Source organism: Nylanderia fulva, unplaced genomic scaffold, assembly GCF_048542155.1.
Source record: "Nylanderia fulva isolate GAGA-0341 unplaced genomic scaffold, ASM4854215v1 Scaffold7, whole genome shotgun sequence".
NCBI classification, from domain to species: domain Eukaryota; kingdom Metazoa; phylum Arthropoda; class Insecta; order Hymenoptera; family Formicidae; genus Nylanderia; species Nylanderia fulva.
In genome coordinates, this window is record NW_028190807.1 from 6,245,074 (window position 1) to 6,265,075 (window position 20,002).

At 37.6% G+C, this 20,002-nt stretch overlaps 4 protein-coding genes across 9 annotated transcripts in view; 2 read left to right on the forward strand and 2 right to left on the reverse strand.

Annotated features, from left to right (window-relative positions):
- Positions 1–20,002, forward strand: part of RpL29 (ribosomal protein L29) — a 112,661-nt gene that overhangs the window by 16,955 nt on the left and 75,704 nt on the right. The window lies entirely within an intron of this gene.
- On the forward strand, positions 33–13,720 carry LOC114940816 (alpha-galactosidase MYORG). Of its 5 annotated transcripts, XM_029315558.2 has the most exons (11): positions 33–969; positions 2,635–2,900; positions 3,237–3,719; positions 3,965–4,053; positions 6,070–6,269; positions 8,388–8,524; positions 9,472–9,516; positions 9,618–9,833; positions 9,933–10,043; positions 10,570–11,565; positions 12,159–13,720. In XM_029315558.2, exons 1-11 carry the CDS (start codon positions 925–927, stop codon positions 13,063–13,065), a joined length of 3,495 nt encoding a protein of 1,164 aa, XP_029171391.2. In that variant the 5' UTR covers positions 33–924; the 3' UTR covers positions 13,066–13,720. The 5 variants fall into 5 exon arrangements, with proteins under 5 accessions (XP_029171391.2, XP_029171392.2, XP_085344582.1 ...); XM_029315559.2 differs by lacking the exon at positions 9,472–9,516; XM_085488456.1 differs by lacking the exons at positions 33–969; positions 2,635–2,900 and having other exon boundaries at positions 3,656–3,719; positions 3,965–4,049.
- Positions 3,893–8,048, reverse strand: LOC114940817 (nucleoside diphosphate kinase 5). 2 transcript variants are annotated; one of them, XM_085488459.1, is made up of 6 exons: positions 5,754–8,048; positions 5,262–5,581; positions 4,788–5,156; positions 4,547–4,682; positions 4,352–4,440; positions 3,893–4,237 (listed from the first exon to the last, which is right to left on the reverse strand). In XM_085488459.1, the coding sequence occupies exons 2-6, from the start codon at positions 5,508–5,510 to the stop codon at positions 4,127–4,129; spliced, it is 954 nt and encodes a 317-aa protein (XP_085344585.1). In that variant the 5' UTR covers positions 5,511–5,581; positions 5,754–8,048; the 3' UTR covers positions 3,893–4,126. The 2 variants fall into 2 exon arrangements, with proteins under 2 accessions (XP_085344585.1, XP_085344586.1); XM_085488460.1 differs by having other exon boundaries at positions 3,897–4,237; positions 5,262–5,482; positions 5,754–5,773.
- Positions 16,713–20,002, reverse strand: part of LOC114940815 (uncharacterized) — a 48,366-nt gene continuing 45,076 nt past the window's right edge. The window contains 1 exon segment of the mRNA XM_085488455.1: positions 16,713–19,880. Within this exon segment, the coding sequence (XP_085344581.1) occupies positions 19,711–19,880 (170 nt within the window). The 3' untranslated portion in view covers positions 16,713–19,710.

Below are 20,002 nucleotides of genomic sequence, written 5' to 3' on the forward strand. Positions count from 1 at the left end.
ATCCTGCCTCTTATTATAATTGAATATGACAATCGTAGAGAAAATCACGCGATAGACAATCCGTAATTCTAATAGCAAATAAATACAGTATGTATATATAAAAAAATTTGCGATCGAGACATATCTGTAACAATACAATTATTATTATATAACGCGGTAATTTAAAATTTATTCCATGACTTAACATAATATTAATCTAAAATAGATTCAATGACGCAACAAACTCGTGCCAACAGATAATAGAGGAGTCTATTTCTTTGTACGGAATATGAAGCAATTTCTTTTTCATCATTTTATATCTCGTTTCAGAATAAGGAAATCTAGGTAAAAATCCATGTCTTATTTGTTCCATTAATTTGCCATATATGTCCTCGAATGTAAAAAATGATTCAAACAAGGTTTGAAGGCGATGAAAAATTTTGTCGTCGATCGTAGGTGGATAAAAATTCACGTTTCATGCCGAGATATTCGAGAAAAATTCGAGCGTAGCGTATCTGAGCGATGACGGAAAACCCGTGACGCGTTTCTGTGTATAACGACATTGCGTCGTTATCCACAGTCGTAAACTATGTAAATACAAATAAAAGATGGGCCGTGTACTTATGGCGGTATGTCATAAGATTACTGCAGGTTACCGTGTTTGTGCGAGTGTATACAAGGTTGCACACACTTGTAAATATATAATGTAGATCCCCGCAATCGTATACAGGTTCACGTGAGCGCGCGGCCTCGTGTATATGTATACACACGATACACATGGAAGAAGGTCTAAGAAGATATCGCTAAGTGGCCGCCGATATACGGAACGACAGATCAGTTCAAAACCACCTGTCCCAGAAGGTGGATCAATCTGTGGAGATTAAACGTTGACCGGTGTATCGCGCAATAAATCGTCGAGCTAAATTCTCGAATCCTGAAGAAGGGATGGATCGTAGTAAAAGAAAAAGGAGAAAAATAGGTGGTGAAAAGGTAGCAAATCGAATTATCTCTGTGGATTCGGATTTCCTCGAATTAAATTTCTATATGCTTCAAGAATCAAAATTTTAATGACAAATTACGTAAAGCTCGAAAATTTTTGTTTTTATCCACTATTTAATAATCTCTATATAAAATAAATGTCATTCCTACTAGTCCTAATATTTGTGGATGTTATATTATCTTAATGAATGTTTAGAAAAGATAAAGTTTTTCTAATTTAGAAAACGCCCATCTTATCGATAACGTGCCCGTCAAGATAACGACTAAAAAAAGATCGACAATCAATGTCAAAAAATATTTGTATTACATTCTCTCTAATTAAGTTATGTAAAGAGATCTAATTATTACAGTTTAAACCGTTCACAAGACAACATAATGATCTGTCTAATTGCAACTCTTTAAATAAACTTATTAATTATCTATCGGTTTTATAAATTTATTTAGTCTGAGATATTATTTTATTTTAAAGAAGAATTATATAATTATAAAAATTATTTTCCTATCGTGTAGCTTTTTTATCCTTAATATTTCTGGTTTAAATCAAATTGGCCTTGTTTTATTCGATAATAAAATCTTTTTTTTTTACACAGAAAATATTTATTGCCACACTGAAGATATTGCTTTCCTGTTGCGCAAAAATAAAAATTATATATAAAAGATCAAGTATATCCAACGGTATACTTAATTATATGTTTACCATCTAATATCTCCTTATTAGCCGAGAATTTATTACCTGAATCGTTAAAAGATCTCACGATTTCCCTAACAAGGTGCAGTATGTACACCAATGTCTTACTAAGATAATCTACAAATAGTCATCTTTGTTTAAATCTAATATATTGAAGAAACAAGGAAAAAATATTTTGCGTAAGTCTTCTGTTAAAAAATTCCAATCGTCGAGGAAAATGCATTACGTATCGAAAACCACTATTCTTTTACATTTGCAATTGAAGTTAGAGTTGCTTTAAAAAATCTTCATTTAAATATTCGCTTCAAAACGATAGTTTTAAATAATAAAACGAATCGCGAAAAATTCAAAAAGACGCACGTAATTTATTCCTTAAAGGAAACCAATGCTGAAAAAACTATTTAGTTCCGCAACGCTTGATAGATAACATTTCATACTCTGTAACCAGTTCTTCTTACTCTCCGTGACATAACCATCACGTAAACAATCGCTAAGTTATGGATTATTCCGCATTATGCAATGAAGACGAATAGAACTGTCAAACCGTTTCACGTGATTTATCTGATCCATTCGAAACTTAAACGCTGATAATTAAAAGCGTAAAAATACTTGTTGAAGAGTAAAATTATATTCCCTGTAAATGATTCAATGATCCGTATTCAATCATAATCTCTGAAAAATGGAATTTTTTGTACAAAAAAATTGCTCAGAAAAAATGTCAAACTGCTTACATTGTTCCTTCATAGTGAGAAGTTACTGTCTCATCTCGATCAGAATCAGACGGAGAAGAAATCAGAGAGAAAGAGAGACAGAGAGAAAGATAGAGAACGCGTCCATCGCGGATAACTTTAACGAGACTTAACGAGTCCACTCCCACACGATCTCAACAATCGTCATTCACCCGTTTTGCTCCCGCATTACTCATCAGTCCTCTCTGATCATCATCCCGTCTCTGTTCTACGACGCAGAAAGTGCTGCTATCCATCGTCGTTCCTTGGGATGTGAAGGTAGCCAGTGTCGATCCGGTCGGATTGGACGCGCGACGAGGCGTCTCCCTGTCCATCCTACCTTCACCCTCTAATCAAGACGAGGGTGTCAATCCGAGATGGACCTTAAGCAAACCTGTCACCAAGACACCATCGCCCTGGTACAAGCCTGGTAGCTCCTCGAGTTACGTCAGCCCCGAAGAATCAGCGCTGATCGATTCGATCTGGCTGCATCCTTCGCGGCGAAGGTATCTTTGATCTTTCCGCCTCATTAGCGTGCTAATGAAGGTGATTAGTAGAGCTGGATAGACTCAAAGCCGTATTCGATTAATGAGATTCGTAGGTTGAAACTTGATTTCGAAAAGAAGCTTCGATATATTCGATATTCAACTTATTTGATTAACACAATAATTTTCATTACACTTAAAATGATTTATAATATGCGTTTTCTCTTTTTTTTTAAAACCAAAGATACGTATAAATGTAATAATGAACTATAGCATAACCGATGTTATGCGAGTCGTCTTCGTAATTTCGCACGTGAATTATTTAATAATCCTAATGTTTCTCGTTACATTTTAAAGGTCGTCATCCGTCAACGCGACTTACAACTCTCCGTCTCTGATTCCGTCCGGAGAAAGATTGCGAGATAGCAAGCAAAAAACCGACGTCGAGGCAAGCGAGGTCGACAATGGATTAATCAACAGCTCGCAGGAAATTAGCCGCGACAATTTCGATGATCTGAACGGAACAGCGGCGGTACGAGTGCGTTTTGAGATCGACAGAGCGGCGGAGCCCTGGCGGAATGGAGTGCGATGTGACGCGAAAAATGGCCAAAATAATATTGTCGATCGTGCGTCGCGTGTGTTGAAAAATTCGGACGCGAGCGATAACGCGAAATCGCAGAATCGCGAAATCAGCGAAGTGACCGCGGAAAAGCAGAAGGATTCGCCGGAAATAGACGATGCAAAAATCAATGAGAACAATGATGATCGTGAGGAAAATTCTCGGATAATTGAGAAGAAGCCAGCGATCGTCGATATCGTTCAGCACTTGGTGGAATCCAGGTAACTATTGGAAATTGCCGATGAAAATAATACGCTGGAATAATAATTTTTGGAAATAACAAAAAATTCATTTGACATCAAATCTCTGATGTGCAAAGTCAAAGAGAGAGCTATCGAAAATTTGTATAATTTTCTCTAGCTTTCCAAGCATTTTTTTTACTTTTTTATATAAATGACAGATGATTCGGAAGTAGACGTGTTTTAAATCAGACAACACTTTGCAATGTTCCATTTTATATTTTAAGGTACAGTCCGCAAACCGCGCAGAAGAGCAGATTAAAAAGGATGCCATCATGTCGTCAACAAGAAGATTCAAACGAAATAGATCCAGTAGGTAAGACAACGATTCTTACTGTATGAAAGTGTCGAGAATCAGGTAGATAACTTGAGATGAATTTTAAAGAACATTATGTTGGAATTAAAGCGAGATCTTCCGGTAATTTAGGTTTATTAGGATTGTTTAGGATCAACCAGTGTGCCAACCACAATACAGGATCAGTCGGTCGATGTTTGCAACACTGTAAAAAAATTCATACATAATTAATTATCCAAATAATTAGAAAAATAAAATTAATTTATTAATAGCAAATTTTATACGCGTCAATACAATTTATAAGGAGAGATTACTTTACCAAAGTTAGACCTTCGACGAGAATCGGATTAATATTTTCCCATAAAAAGTCTTTAGCCGCCTCGTTCCTCAATAACGGCTCATATATAACTGTGAAAAGAGAAAATAAATTTTAATTCAGTAATCAAAGCGATGCTATTAAAAGTACTTGAAACATTCTTAAAAGACGACAATAAAATAAAAGAACAATTCTTACATTGAGGAAAGAAAAAGTGGATCTCTTTTTCAGCTTGTTGACGACTATCGCTACCATGTACAGCATTTTTGCAATCATCTCTACGACCGTATCTCGCTCTTATGCTGTCGGGAAAATACATACGCGCCTCAGTTACCTGGAATAATTTTTCAATGAGTTAGAAAAAATGAATGAGGAAAAATCCATGGCTAAAATTGCGAATCAACATTATTCGATTGTCCTAATATATTCCGTAAAATACCGTAGCCGGTCCTATGATTCTCTTCCATTCTTCCACGGCATTCTGCTTCGCCAATACAAACACCATAATAGATCCTGAAGACATGTACGCCACCAGACGAGGGAAGCTTAATTCGCTGAAGTGATCGTTGTAGAATTCCGAAGCCTGTTCGGGTGTAAGTTGAAGCCAACGAGTCTGGCAAATCTCGAAACCTTCCGTGTATATTCGACGCTCGATCTCTTTTCTGTAGATCATCGCTTCGGGCTTTATTATAGCCAAGGTGTACTCGATTCCCGGCTCCTCCTTTTCAATTTCGTCGTAACAAACCGCTGGCAACTTGAAACCTTCTTCTTCGCCGGAATAATCGCATTCCGTTGGGCAAACTTTGTGCTGCGCGATTATCGATATAATTATTTGTTTGCAAAATAAAATGAATCTTTAATCAATCATTACGTTTTACTGGATTGAAGATATTTCTTTGTCAACGTCTCGTACCGTTCTGCTGGATTCGCTAAAGAATTCCGTACTCGACGACGATCTTTTCGCAAAGTCGCATGCCGTGTCACTGCTATTAGATTGCACGGAATCGATCGACATGCAATTCGGACTGGAGGGAATTGTGTGTTCGAGGATGTCTCTTCCGGGACGATACGACGTGGAACATTTCGAGAAGATGGTTACGATTTCAGGCCCAATTTTCCCAACAGTTTTATCATCTGCCAAGTTTTGTGAACAATCGCACATTTTTTATTTCGCACTTTTTGAGATTATTTTTAAATCTCTTTATTTTTCTCCCTCTCCCTCTCTTCCTCTCTCTATTTAGGAAAGTAATGAGGAAATCAATTTAATTTACTTATTTATTTATATTTATGTCATGCGTTTGCAGAAATTATAAAAGCAGGTTATATTCTTGATATTTGTTTATTCCGTTATGCGCTATCGTCATGGTAAAAATGCTAAGTTTTTAATTATTAATCCTGTAAGTACCTTTTTGCTCTCCAATTGCACTGCCGCTCCAATTGCCGCGATGTTTTCCTACGAAAGTTTGTACTACGATAAGTTAGCGGAATCACGTTATTTGCGTAGACGCGCCCATTTCTGATCGCTAATATTTATTTAGCGATAACGTTCGAACTATGTGAATTAATTTTATAGAAATTATATTATTATTAATCCGCGTGCGCGCGCTAACATTATTTTAACACAATTAAATGTCGCCGCGAGTGATAAGACGCATGTTTTAAATATATGTATAAATTTTCATTAATTTTATTTGATCAATTTTTCACGATTTTGCTTGCAGATAAATCGAACAACAATACGAATGCACTTGTTGATGTAACCAAGAGAGAAAAAATTCAAGAAGCGGCCGAGAAGACGAATAACGAGGTGAAAGCATTGCCGGAAGTGACAGCGCTGCGTGTTACGAATATAAGGAAGACTAGTATCTCGATGCCTAGCAAACTTGATGAGATGGACGATCTTCGAATAGACAGACAAAACGTAAGTGAATTCATACATTAACTTTGAATATGGTCGCATTCATAATGCGATTCTATTATTACGCGCGATCTATATATGTGAGGTCTCTATTAAACTATGAGATAAAATAATACTATATATGTACTATAAACTATATTATAAATATTATTTCATATTACTTAAATATTCGCGCTAAAAATACGTAAACGAATAAATAAATCGGAAGATCTCATTATCATTATCTTCATTAAAATGTACAATTATGTCTCTAACGTATGTAAAGTGGGGATGTAGAAAATTGATAACAACTGAAACATCTCTCGAAGAGAGAGATGTTATAAGAAGGAGAGATTATTCTCATGTTTGTATATACACGTACATTGTATGTGCATACCTATACACCTAATCTCGAAACTCCAATTGTTCCAACAATCAAATAATATCAACACATCGCGCGTTTTCATTCATCGAATAATCAAATAATCATTAAATTTTAAAATTATATGTGCAAATATGTAATTAAATAGTGATGTGTTGTAAATAATACGTTATAATATTTTAACCTTTCGATTATTTTCAATTTTATATAATAATGAATGTTTATATAATAATGAACTTTTATGTGTATATACAGATTATTTCTGTTGTTCCTAAAATATTTTAATTAATGGCATGATTGATAATTATCAAATTATCATAAGTCTCAGGAAAAGTTACGACCAAGCAAATCATTGCTATCGATAAATGGATCACGCGAAGGATCACAGATATAATTCCATGTATATTCTTTGAAGAAATTGACAATAATAGAAATAGACTAGATAACATTAAGAAGTTAAAAGTTCTTTACAAAATAAAGTTTTTGGAAATATTTCGAGAATTTTAGTAATTTTTTTTAAAGAAAATTGTGTATTATATAACACGAGAATATTCTGAATATATTAAAAATAAAAATTAATTTCTTTTCTAAACGTCGATCTCCATAAACTAATAGATATCATTTCACTTTATTATTAATTACCTATTATAGCATTTATATCCACAAATTGACTTACAAAAAACGAGAGTCCTCGCCAATGCTGTGTTACGTAATGTTTATCATTTACGAACTATCCGTGCATGCGGAGTCGCACGAGTAGCATTCCACTTTAGTGAAACGAGTAGTTCCTGCAGACCTCTTGATACGAACGGTTCGATGCCTCCGTGCATCTCTCGCGCGACGTGTATGGTGCGCAATTTCATTTTATATTCATTTTCTTTAGAATACTTCATCATACTTTCTCTATCGACTATTTTTTTTCCTTAAAATATGAATAAATGTATAGTAAAAAAAATAAATTTTTCGTATTTGTGAAAAAACAACGAAAAAAAATTTTTTTTAGTAAATTATACAATAATATTGAATATTTTTTCGCGATATAAAAAATGTAATAAAAATGACCACTGATAATTACTTGACGGTAAGCATCGATTTAATTATAATAGTATATGTCGAAGGATATTTGCAGAACGAAATTAGCATAATGCTATGACTTTAGATCAAAGGTTAAGAAATGTTCAACATATTCGAATAATGTTTTGCTTCAAAGCAAGACTGTGATAGCGCCTCAAGTATTATGTTTGCTAAATTTGTCGTTTGACAAATTATACAATGTGCAAGAAGTATATTGCTGATAAGGAATGCATTTTTGGATACGGACATTGCATTGAAGTGCTTATCGATGAGCATCATATAGCACTCTTATACACATTCGTTCTTTGTTCTTTTGCATATTTTTATTTGAATTTTTTCTTTTTTTCTTTTTTTCTGTCTTATCTAGAAAAAAGAATTAAAAATATAAATTTACAAAAATATAAATATAGATTAGCGATTTAAAACGCCGTGGACTAACAATATCAGAACATTTTATTAATACAAAAGATACAAATTTTATTCTTATCAACATTGCACATATTTTCTCACGGATTATTATATTAATAAAAAAAAAACGTTACGTCAGCGATCGATATAGGTGAAAGGGGAATGAATTTTGCTGCGTGATCAACGACGCCGATTTACGGCGTTGATCGATTTTGTTTCATTGCACAGGTGTCGGGGCTTGCTTGTTCACGTCTGACAATGAATCGTTAATGTTTCAGGGGACCGTCTCGAAATTCGCGAGAGCGGAGAGCGAGACCAGCAGTAGCGTGACTTTTAGCAACAGCGGCTCAACGCCGAATGGAAGTCCGTTGGGATCCGACACGGAGGAAGAAGCAAATGACGAAGAGTTGGCCAAGTGAGTATTGGAGATTTAACGATCGATTAAAATTTCGCGAAGAGAGAATTAAACAAAATCGGGTTGCGATTTAAAAATTAATAGAAATCGAGGAAAGTAGCAGAAAGAATTAATAAAGGATTAATTATTTTATCGACTTTCGCAATTGACTTCAATCAGCTCGACTTCTCTTAAATAAACGATTTGTGTCACAAATATGATCCGAGTAACCTTTCGCAAGCTCGTACGTCAGGACTTTATTCAACGAGGAACGATAATAGCGTAGTCCAATATATTGCATGCCGACTTGTGTTTGGCATTTCAATATTGATTCGATTCGCACCTGTGTTAACTCGTCTCGACTGCTTAATAAATCCATAAATCTGCCGATGTCACCGCGTTCGAAAATGCTTCGTGCAGCTCGCCGCAAGAGACGGACACTTGGACTATAATTTTCTCTCGACAATATGCACTTTAAATGCGTAATTTGCATCGAAACACCCCACTAGATGCATATATACACGAGGTACTATTTACTGCGTTCGCATTTACGTTCGAACTGAGCGGATGAAACAGGCAATACCTATATCTGATCGCGTTCACGGTCATCAGAAACACCATCGTCAATTTCGACCTTCCTTCATATCGCATCAGGGTTATCGCGTTATAAGACTCGGCTCCTACAAATATTCATTTCGGCGAACAGTCACTGCTCGCGATTGTAATTACAGTCTCCTCTTCATTTTTTTCCTTCTATAAACACAATTGTTCAAAATTATCCACTATTCTCCTCATTTACGTCATTTACGTTGAATGTGCGAGTATTCGAGTTTGTCGCATTTCTAAGAATATAATATACGATTGTGTTTTGTGCTTAGTACTGTAAAAAATAATTTCAGAATTAAGACAAATTTTAAAATTCAATATTTAAATTAATATTATATTAACCGTATTTTAAACAAAAACAGGATGATTCCTCGATATGATATCGGTAGCGCTGTATCATTGCAAAGGTACAATAGAACACGTATGTTTCGATAGAAAATTTGAAATTGAAATTAATATTCGTTTTGATTATATATTTATTTAATTACATGATAAAAAATTTTTTTAGAGTGCCATTGCAAGCTCCACCGCGAAGGAAAAGCAGAATCGTGCAATCGTCGGTGAACGAAAAAATGGGAAATGACACGGAACTTTCGGGTGTGCAGAGTGCGAATTCCACGATAACTAGCGTAAACAGCATTAGCAGTCTTTTGAAAGAGAAACTGCAATTATCGTTACCACAAGCACTGCGAAGCAGTACAAGACGTCAGAACGCAGACTACAGGTAAAGCGAGCGAGAGATAAGAAAAATAAAATCTAACAAGAATATTGTATAATATTTCTATCTATTTGAATAATCTCTAAAAAATATAAATTTTCGTAGGCTTAGAGCGTTTGTCGGTTTTCTCTTTTTGTGCGTCGTTTTTCTCGTGGGATTTGCACACATTTATTACAATCAGCATGTCTTACAACGAGCTTACTTTGACAAATTTAGGTAAGTGTTTGTTATCAAAAATATTTTAAATAAATAAAGAATAAAATTTGTATCTTTTGTATTAATAAAATTATCTGATATATTATATTTAATATTCTCTCTCGAGCAAGTTATCGAATTATCGAATTATCGTAATAAATTGTTAGTCCACAGCGTTTTAAATCGCTTGCCTACTGTGGAATAATTTTCGGTCGTTTGCCTCTGCCAGGAAGCACCTAATGGGATATATTACGGCTCGTTTATTAAGCCGATCTCGTGTCAGTCTCAAAATGCGTATTCAATTGTTGACCTAATGCTTACGCTTAACTTTTTAAGAGCTGCATTAGCTTAGAATGGAAAAAGAATCTTGGTAGAGAAGGAAGAGAGAGCAGAATTATCCGAATACTAATTCCAAACTATTTTCCTTCATTATTCTATAATTATTATATATCTATCGATATTTCGATACATAATTTTTCGCTCTTTCGTCTTTTCTAAAAATTACAAAAATTTCTTTGCAAACGATAACGATCGATCTTCCTTCCAGGTTCAATAAAAATGAAAGAGTGATGACAGTTTATGGTAGCACCGGCGCGGAGATCATCGCCGCTCGGCTCGGCGAGGGTATTCCACCGGAAACGGGAGTGTATCCCTGTCTGCCTCATCATCAACGGCAGGACTCGGTTTGCCTCGAATGGCTGCAACAGACGCGGCTCTACCTCGCGCACACAAAGCGCGAGGACATGCATTGCTATCACGTGACGTGGCAGAGCCTGAGTCCCTATTACAATCCCAAGGACTGCTTCGACTGGTCCTCGAAGAGGGGCCACTGGTACGGCGCTGGTCAGATTCAGAACATGGCGTATCCCTTGGAACGAGGTCGCCTGGAGCTCAGTCCTTTCATCACGGGCGACGTGAGGAGACATTCCTTCGGCAACGTATTGAAACGATACTTCCTGAACTCGAAGGGTGCCACGATCCTGGTGGATCCCGAGACGCCGTTGTACGTCTCCATCAACGCTAATCGAAGCAACGACTTCTGCCTTCAAGCTAAACACGATGTTTTCGCTTACATCAATCATCTGACGCCGCTACCTCAGCTTAATTACACCATTTGCGCCACCGACAACATGAAGACTTTGCACTCCTCGATGGCCGAAAAGTCTCTGTGGGATGGTCTGAAGCCCGACGAGCTGCACGCCGTTCATTCCTTGCTGTCTGAACCAGTCTGGCAGATTTCGCCCACCAACGAGGCGGCCATTTACAATTACACGGAGGATGTGATCGCGCTGGGATTTCTTCGCCAAGGTCACGTTCTGCTGAGCGAGGAATGGCAGCCGAGTCCGGGAGATTTCGTCCTGGACGAAGAGCGATTTCCCTCCATGGAGGAGACGATTAATATCATTCATCGCAGAGGGTTCCGAATAGTCTTCAGCATCCAGCCGTTTATCTCCACGGAATCCATGAACTTCAAAGACGCCGTCGCTAATAGATTACTTATCTCGGAGCGAGGGAGTGATCCTCGGATTCCGGCATTGACGAGGTTACTTTCGACTCACATATTTTTTTAGAATCAGTGATGGGTAAGATACATTTCAAATGTATCTCGATACAGATACAGATATACAAATTAAAATGTATATAGATACAGATATTCAGATACATATCGGATACTTTTAAATTATATTTTATCATAATGATGGTAATATACACAAAATGTACTGAATAATTCTTTTATCTTTATTAATATTTTATTCGTTAGTCTTAACACGTGAAAAATGCCTCAAAGATATCGTCACTCAAACTATTTCGTCGTGATACTAAAATTTGACCAATGTTGATAACTTGCAGTCTTGATCTTTTAAAAATTTAAAGAATTGGGTTATTAAAAAAAATATGTGAAAATATATCTGCAAATGTATCTGAAAAAAGTAATTCAGATACCAAGTTTTGCATCTAGATACAGATACAGATACTTCAATTGAAGTATATCTCAGATACAGACTCAGATACACAAAATATATCTAGATACTACCCACCCAACACTGCTTATAATATACATAATTGTATTTTTCTATGTCATTATTTAACTAAAAAATAAATTTCAAGAATCTTGAAGAATATATTTAATTTCAGGTACAAGCAAAGTAACAGCGCCGGTGTGCTCGACATCACGAACAACAAGACTTTACCTTGGCTGCAAGCGAAGCTCGAGAGCCTGATCATGAAGTATCACGTGGACTCGTTTTACCTCGACCTGGGCACCGCTCAGGACATGCCGCACTATTATAAATGCGAGCAGCCGCTGACCAATCCCGATCATTACAAGACCATCTTCACCCGCTCGATACTGGGCACCATTCCTGTGATCGGGGTTTCCAGCGCCATTTCCAGGCCGCGAGCGCCCGTCTTCGTGTCTTTGCCGCCCTTTCCGTCGTCCTGGAAAGCCATCAAGACCGTGATTCCCACGGTGCTCAGCTATGGCATGATCGGCTACCCCTTTATCATGCCTGGTGCGGTGGGTGGTGACGTGGCGTTGCCGATGTCGGATAACAATCCCGATAACGACTTCGAGGTGGACCTGCCGGACAAGGAGCTCTACATCCGATGGCTGCAACTGTCCACTTTTCTACCGGTGATTCGCTTTACTCATCTGCCCAGCAAGTACTCGGACGAGTCGGTTCTGGAGATCGCGAAGAGGTTGACTACTTTGCGACAGAAGACGGTGACGCCGTTGCTGAAGAAGTACGCGAACGAGACCCTGGACACCGGCTTACCTATCATCAGGCCGCTTTGGATGTTGGATCCGGCTGATCCGGCCTGCCACGTGGTGGTCGACGAGTTCTCCGTCGGCGAGGAGCTGATCGTCGCCCCGGTGCTTTATTCCGGTAGCAGGCAGAGGGAAGTTTATCTGCCGGCTGGTGTCTGGAGAGACGGCATCGACGGGAGTCTGAGGAAAGGCTCGAGGTGGATTCACAATTACAGGGTGGCGGAGGATAAGGTGGCGTACTTCGTCAAGATGCCGGATAACACGAGATTCTAAGAATGAGGACGCCGAATTTAGGACGTCAAAGAATTTATGAGATTGTTTGATTAAAGTAATCAGATTTCACGCGACAATGTGTTTTTTTCGACAAATATATGAGAGCAATATCAAATGAACATTAGCATTACGAATTTTGACCAAATTTGACATTGATAATTTTTTTTTTAATTCGTGTGATGTATGAATTTGTTGCTCAAGAAACTCTCGAAATGAAGAGAAAAATAATTGCAGTGATGCAGTGATAAATATATCTTATGTCGGTTTTAAATGATGAAAACTTTGCACGTGCAGATGCGATATTTACTATTCGATGAATGTATTTCAAAATTGCAATTGAATGCAATAATTAAATATCCATCGCCACTTTGAAGCACATTTTTTTTTGCAGCTGCTACACTTTTGTACAGCAGAATATTTATACCGTGATAAATACTTAACGACTAAAATTATTACACGTACATTATAAGTACGTTGTTTGATATATATAATCGAGAAACTCTGATTAGACAATAAAAGTATCATTATTACTGTATTCTATGAATATGATACTATCAACAAATATTATATAATAATTGCATACACATTGAAAATCTAGAACCAATTGTAGATTTATAATTTATGCTGACAATTATATTTATTTTACCTAACAATATTTGTATATGGCTTTATTTCTTCACCAATTTCTTGATAGATAATCTAAGATCGAAAGAAATTTGACAAATATATGAATAGAATAAAAAAAAAAGAAGTGTCAATATACAATTGGTGAGAATGCAATCTTGCAGGGCGCATGAGCTATTTATTTTCTCATTACAAACTTACATGACATGTAAAACAAAACTCGTGAGCATGCAGAAGCAGGATTCCGAGGACCGGTGTAATTTCCGGTAAATTCGATTTCCAATGCCGCGTAATACAAAAAAAGAAAAATATTTTGTATATCACGTCGCAAAAAGACGCGGATATAAGTTCATTTAACACGGGTGTCCGCGGCATCGAGATCCGAAGATGCAGCGAGAGATTACATCGGTCTCGATCCTTGTGCAAAACATCTCCAACAGGCGGCTGATCTACGGTCGATCGACGAGGAGAAAATTAAGACGCATGAGGCACACAGGCGAAGAGATTCTAAGGTATAGTGTATATTTATTATATTATTATTTTTTTTATCATATAGCATAACATCGTTATTTCTATTATAATAATAATAATAATAATAATCATAGCACCATGAACACTCCACAGTAAGTTCTTTATTTTTTTTTCTTTTAATTCGTTATTCGAAAAAACGCGACGCGCCGATGCGCTGCGACGGGTGAGAACCGCGATCATGTAATCGTGAGAGGGAACTCGAGCGAACGCCGAGCCCTTCAACGTCCTCTTCAAGATCTTCGTCGATCTTCGTGATGATCGGAAATTACGCGCGGGTTCGCGTAACAACGAAACACTCGATCGAATGTGACTAGATGACCGTCCGTTTTTTCCCTTTTTTTTTTCAACGCTCTAGAAACGAGATTTCTGACTAGAGTCGCAAGTATCCGAGAAAATTTCCGCAATGGAGGAAAGGTGCGGTTTCTTTTTTGATTTTGCTAATTCGTGCCGTCCGTCCGAACGAAATCGCGATCGGAAATAAATGTGAGCGAATCAAGAGGAGAAAATGAGAGCGACAAAATCGTCGCTTTCCTCCGCATAACGACCCGATAATTTCTCTCTCAATTCATGGCATGATTAATTGTTCCTGAATGATTGTTGGAGAAATATATCACCGTTCTCACACCCGTCGAGCACCGCGATTTGGGGGTTCGCACAGGTGTTGAGGCTCACGTTTTTCACACCTCTCTCTCTTTCTCTCACTCACTCTTTCTCTCGCTCTCTCTCTCTCTCTCTCATATATATATCTTTCGCTCTGTTTCTCTTTCTCACGCTCTCTTATACTCCATTTATTACTTCGTTCATATATTATATATAGATATCTATATATATAATATATATTTTTTTCTTCCTTCCTCTCATTTCCCGCTACTCTGTTTCGGTGAAAGCTCATTCCTAATCTCTTATTTCTTCTTTTTTTCTTATTTTTTTTAAATACTTTTTATTTAAATTACTCCCATAAATTTTTTTTATATTTTTTGTTTATTTAATCTATCCTGCGCGCATCATCATCGATCGACAATAGCTTCTCATTTAATAGTTTTATTAATTTATTCTGTTCTCATTTAAAAAAAATTTAATTTTATAATTTTTAACATCCTACCTAGATAACTGGTCATTATATTACTTGTCAATAAATAATATATAAATACATAGGTACATATATACACCATCATCATCATCATCTTTTCTTTTTCTCTTTCTTTGCTTTCTCTTCTCTCTCTTTTTTTCTTTTAGATCTATTCTCCCTTGTACACCCAACAATTCGCTATCATACGTATATATATCAAGGTATCGGGAAATATTATAAAAACTTCTCTATTCATACACGAGAAATGAAAAGAGAAAACGATGATGATGATAATGATGATAATGACCCGCTCTCGTGAAACGTAATCGTAATAATATTAATAGAGTAATCGCAATAATAATAATAGCATAATAATAATAATGGCGCAATGATAACAAGCACAATAGTTGTTAAAATTAATCGATACGATAATAATCGTATTTATAACAATATCGATTGTTTTCATTTTTTCCCTCTTTTCTTCAATACTACAATGCCTCTTTCTGTCTCTCTTTTCTTTTACACGTTTTTCTTATTATAAAATTTTCTCGCTCTCTTCTCTTCTCTTTCGCTAATCAGCGAAATAAAACCTTGGTCGCGCATGGTTTAATCGAAAAAATAAAAAAAAAAAACAATCTCTTCTCACAGATTTTTTCGACAATCGATTTTCATCATTCAAACGCTCTTCAGCATCTGGTGAATGCGATACAATGATTGCGCAATGCACAATACACAGTAAACGAAGAGAATAAAAAATAAATAATCAGACGAATAAGACCGAACGATGAGCATATATAAATATATATGTATATATATATATGCATGAAAAACAAATCCCGCGTAAATATCGGAACAAAAGGTATCGTGTGTGTGTGTGTAAACTTACACAGGCGGTAAAAAACTTACGCACTAATCTATAGAAACCGGACCCGAAGGCCGCGCTATATCGCGTGTCGATTGCAGCGACAAGACAAATCGTTTTCATCACCATCCTCTCCCGATCGCTCGCCTCGATACCACATCGTATCTTAACAAACGGTCAATCAACGATCGGTCTAATCGAGCACCATCATTTTCGTGTAGGCACGAATGTGTCTCGTATAGAGGAGAGCTTTCTCCGACCTTCATTCAGCGAAATCCATCGCGTAAGCGTCTTTTACTCTGAGAGGTCTCTCGACTTTTGCAAATCTTCAAGTAGTAAAATCCGATGACGGACAACCCCGTATTTAGCTGCAACCTGAAAAAAAAAACAAAAACAAAAAGACGACTCTCTGTTCGCGATCAATATTATTTTTCGTCTCCATGGATCTCGCGAGAATAATGTGAGCAAAGATGTCCTCTATAAGTTACAGTTTCGGTATATCGCGCTTAATCGCACTTGTCTCTCCGTTATATCACCTGCATATCAATTTTCTTTCCTCCCTATGTATCTTTGTTTTTCTTCGTAATTTCAGACGAAAATCGATCTCTTCTACATACGATACATCCCTAAATCGCAGCTAGATCGGTCACTCAAGGCTGTTGCCTCCTAAACCGACACGTTTTTGATTTCGATTCGAATTTATGAGCGTCACGTTGATTTAATATAACGTCGCAAGATGTGACAATTGCGATTTAGGGGTACGCACACGGACTCGACATTAAATGGATTTCTTAGGATTACGACTACACGAATGTTTAGAATCGAGATGCTTGACCTGGTCTCTCCTTCAATCTCACAAAAGAGAAAAAAATATTGAAATGGGTAGCCAAGACAGCACAGATATTCCAAAATTTGTAAAGACTTTCCTTCATAAGTTTTTATGTCGTATGTCTTAAATTTTTTACGTTATTCAAGCAAGAATTTGTATCGGCATCTTTATGAAAATTTCTTGGTAAACATTTCCTATAACAAGACCTCAAATGTTTTTCACGTTCTCGCCGTGCAGTAAAAATGAATACAGGAGATCGATTTGCTAAAAATCATGTTTTAAGTAGTGAGGATTTCGAATAAGCGGGATATTCGAAATCTACATCCGCGTTATTAATTGTTCATCATTGTACCTCATCACCGTCATAACCATCTCGTCAGTTCGTCACCCGCTTTACGGTAAAACGCCCTAGTTAAGAAAAAGTTAAGTACAAAAAGTTTCATCGATCCTAATAGACTCTTCCAAGTGAATTCATGTGACGTCACATGATGATTTTAAGGTCGCCGGCGATGAACCGCGAGGTCTGTCTGGAAACGAATCTATTTAAGGAATAGCGATCGATTATTTCTTCAACGACATTGATATCTCAAACAGTGGCCGGGCGAAATAGTCATTCGGGTAAGCGTTTTCTTTTTAACTTTGAATCTCTACTCGCGTAAATTTATGATACGTCGATATAGAATCGATGACATGACATTCCTCGTCATTGTAACGGAGCTTTAATCCAGTCTTTATCGTTGCGTCATGTCTTCATTCAGTAATACTTGGCTTTTACTATCTGTCAAACTAGTTTTCTCTATCACGATTGTTCTTTTTATGGAAAATGCTGTTTTCGACGGATCATCCCTCTGACGCACATTTCTATCTTTCAAAAGTCCTCCAAGATTAGTCGGATCTCATTTCCAGGAAACTTTCTCGCGCGAACGAATTGCAAACTTGTTTGTGCGACACTACAGAGACTCGATCATTGAAAATATCTGTCTTTTTATTTTCGACAGTTTCGATATTAGTTTTCCCGATTATATACGCGGACAAGGTCTCCTTTTCTTTCTCGAAAACGATTCTGTCATCCTCCACGAAGATTGAACCTTAATAAAAAAAAAAGAATCACAACCACTATTCCTCTGAAGTTCCGTCCGCGTCGCGCAAGGATAATAAATGTTCCTTCGCGTAAAACAATCGTTAACCCATTTCAATAGACGTTTCGAAATGCATCATCATCATCGCTCTTGCACTTCCTTTATATATACGGCAACGAAACGCTCTTTCGGACTTCTTCGTAAACATCCTCGTCGGACTCCTCGACGCCTAAACCCGCCCACGCGGATCCCAAGATGACGAAAATCTGTCATCAAGCTCGCGCGACCATCGCTCTACATATTCTCTACGATATAGAAACACGACACACAGATAATTCCTTATCCTAGTAGACTTTCCGATGGAATTTAGCCGTTTTTTTTTATCTACGCACGAATAGACATTTACGACGAGAAAGGGGGAACAACGAAGGATAATGTTTCACGGAATAACGTGGAATACGTTTTTCTCTCCCTGCATGTCCCGATTAAGGATCCATCAAGCGCGCGTTTCGTTTCCCGTTCACGATATAATATATCTCACCGCGTGAATAAAAAAAGAGATACTCTTCTTCTTTCCCATGTCCTCTTTCTTTCTTCACGTTTTTTCTCTTTTAAACTGATACACTGAATATTCTACGCGGTGCTCTTGAAGCGGCAGCTGTGTCAGAGATATTAAAAGGTTTACTTTAATCTGCTGCTCGAGGAGAGAGTGGGGCGCGAGAAAATCTCGATGATTTGTGAGTGACTCTGCGATCGTTCGACCCGTTGAACTCATTAAATCGGCAATCCTAATCAATTTATTCAGTAAGCATACTTATAACGATACAGATTATCCAGGCAGCGGACTTTACGAACATCGCGATCGATCGATCGAGCAGCGTCACAAATCGTCGGCCCTTATTGCGCTTTCAGAGCGGAACTTGTGCGAGAATGTGCATTCCCGCGGTCAACCTCGACTTGAGCAGTGATTGCAGGCGGTATCAGCACGCGCTATGGGCTGCGGAACGGTGTGCAAAGTGTAGAAATACAAATATCTCGTTATATCGTTAGATCAAAAAAGAGGATATTCGCCGCTGTTATTAACACAGCGCCGATCATCCTTCATGAAATTCTTCTCTCTATTTAGATAATCCGCTTCTTAGAAGTAAGTAATTAATTTTGTTATACCTTGTATCCGTACTAAGGAGAAAAATCCCTACAATCTCTCGTCTCGTCGCCCGCACCGTCTCCTCGCGAAAGAATACGGAGAACGTGTTTTAACTTAGATTAGAATTTTAGGTCTCGAGATTTGAGACCTGCGCGAACTCGAAGATCGATCTCTCTTCTTCGGGACAAAACCTCTACATAGAATTCGATAGGATTTCTACGATCCTGCTAGGCCGCGGAGCTACGACTGCGAGGGAATCTCGAAAAATTCGAAACGCCGTCTGTCTTCGGGTCTCTTCTACAAAGGGAAGAAGGAGTCAGGGCGTCAAGGCTCGCCCTGACGGGACGGTAGGTCGGTCAACGCGCGCGCGCGCTCGACCTCTCTTTTCCTTTATCTTTTTTTCTCCTTTTTTTTTCTTAGGAATGGGTCCAAAAAAGCGGAATGATGACGCGTTCCGGACGCCGCTCAGAACTCGACTATTACGGCTGAGCAGGCTGCCAATCCCTAGAACTCGAGCCTGTAGGCGCTACAACTAGTCTCGTGATCCTGGAGATTGATGGTGCACCGGGACGCGGACGGCGATAAGTCTATGTGATTTGCGGCGAGCGCCTCCTCGTTGTCGGCAACCCAGTAACCCAGAGTGTCGGTGTCGTAAGTCGGGATCATGGTTACCTCTGAGAAAAGAATGCGGAAGAAATATCAGGGAGTGCGCGAAACACGCACAAACACGCGACAAGTTATTCATCAGAAATTTAAATATTATCAAATATTGATATGTAAAGCATTAATTTTTCAT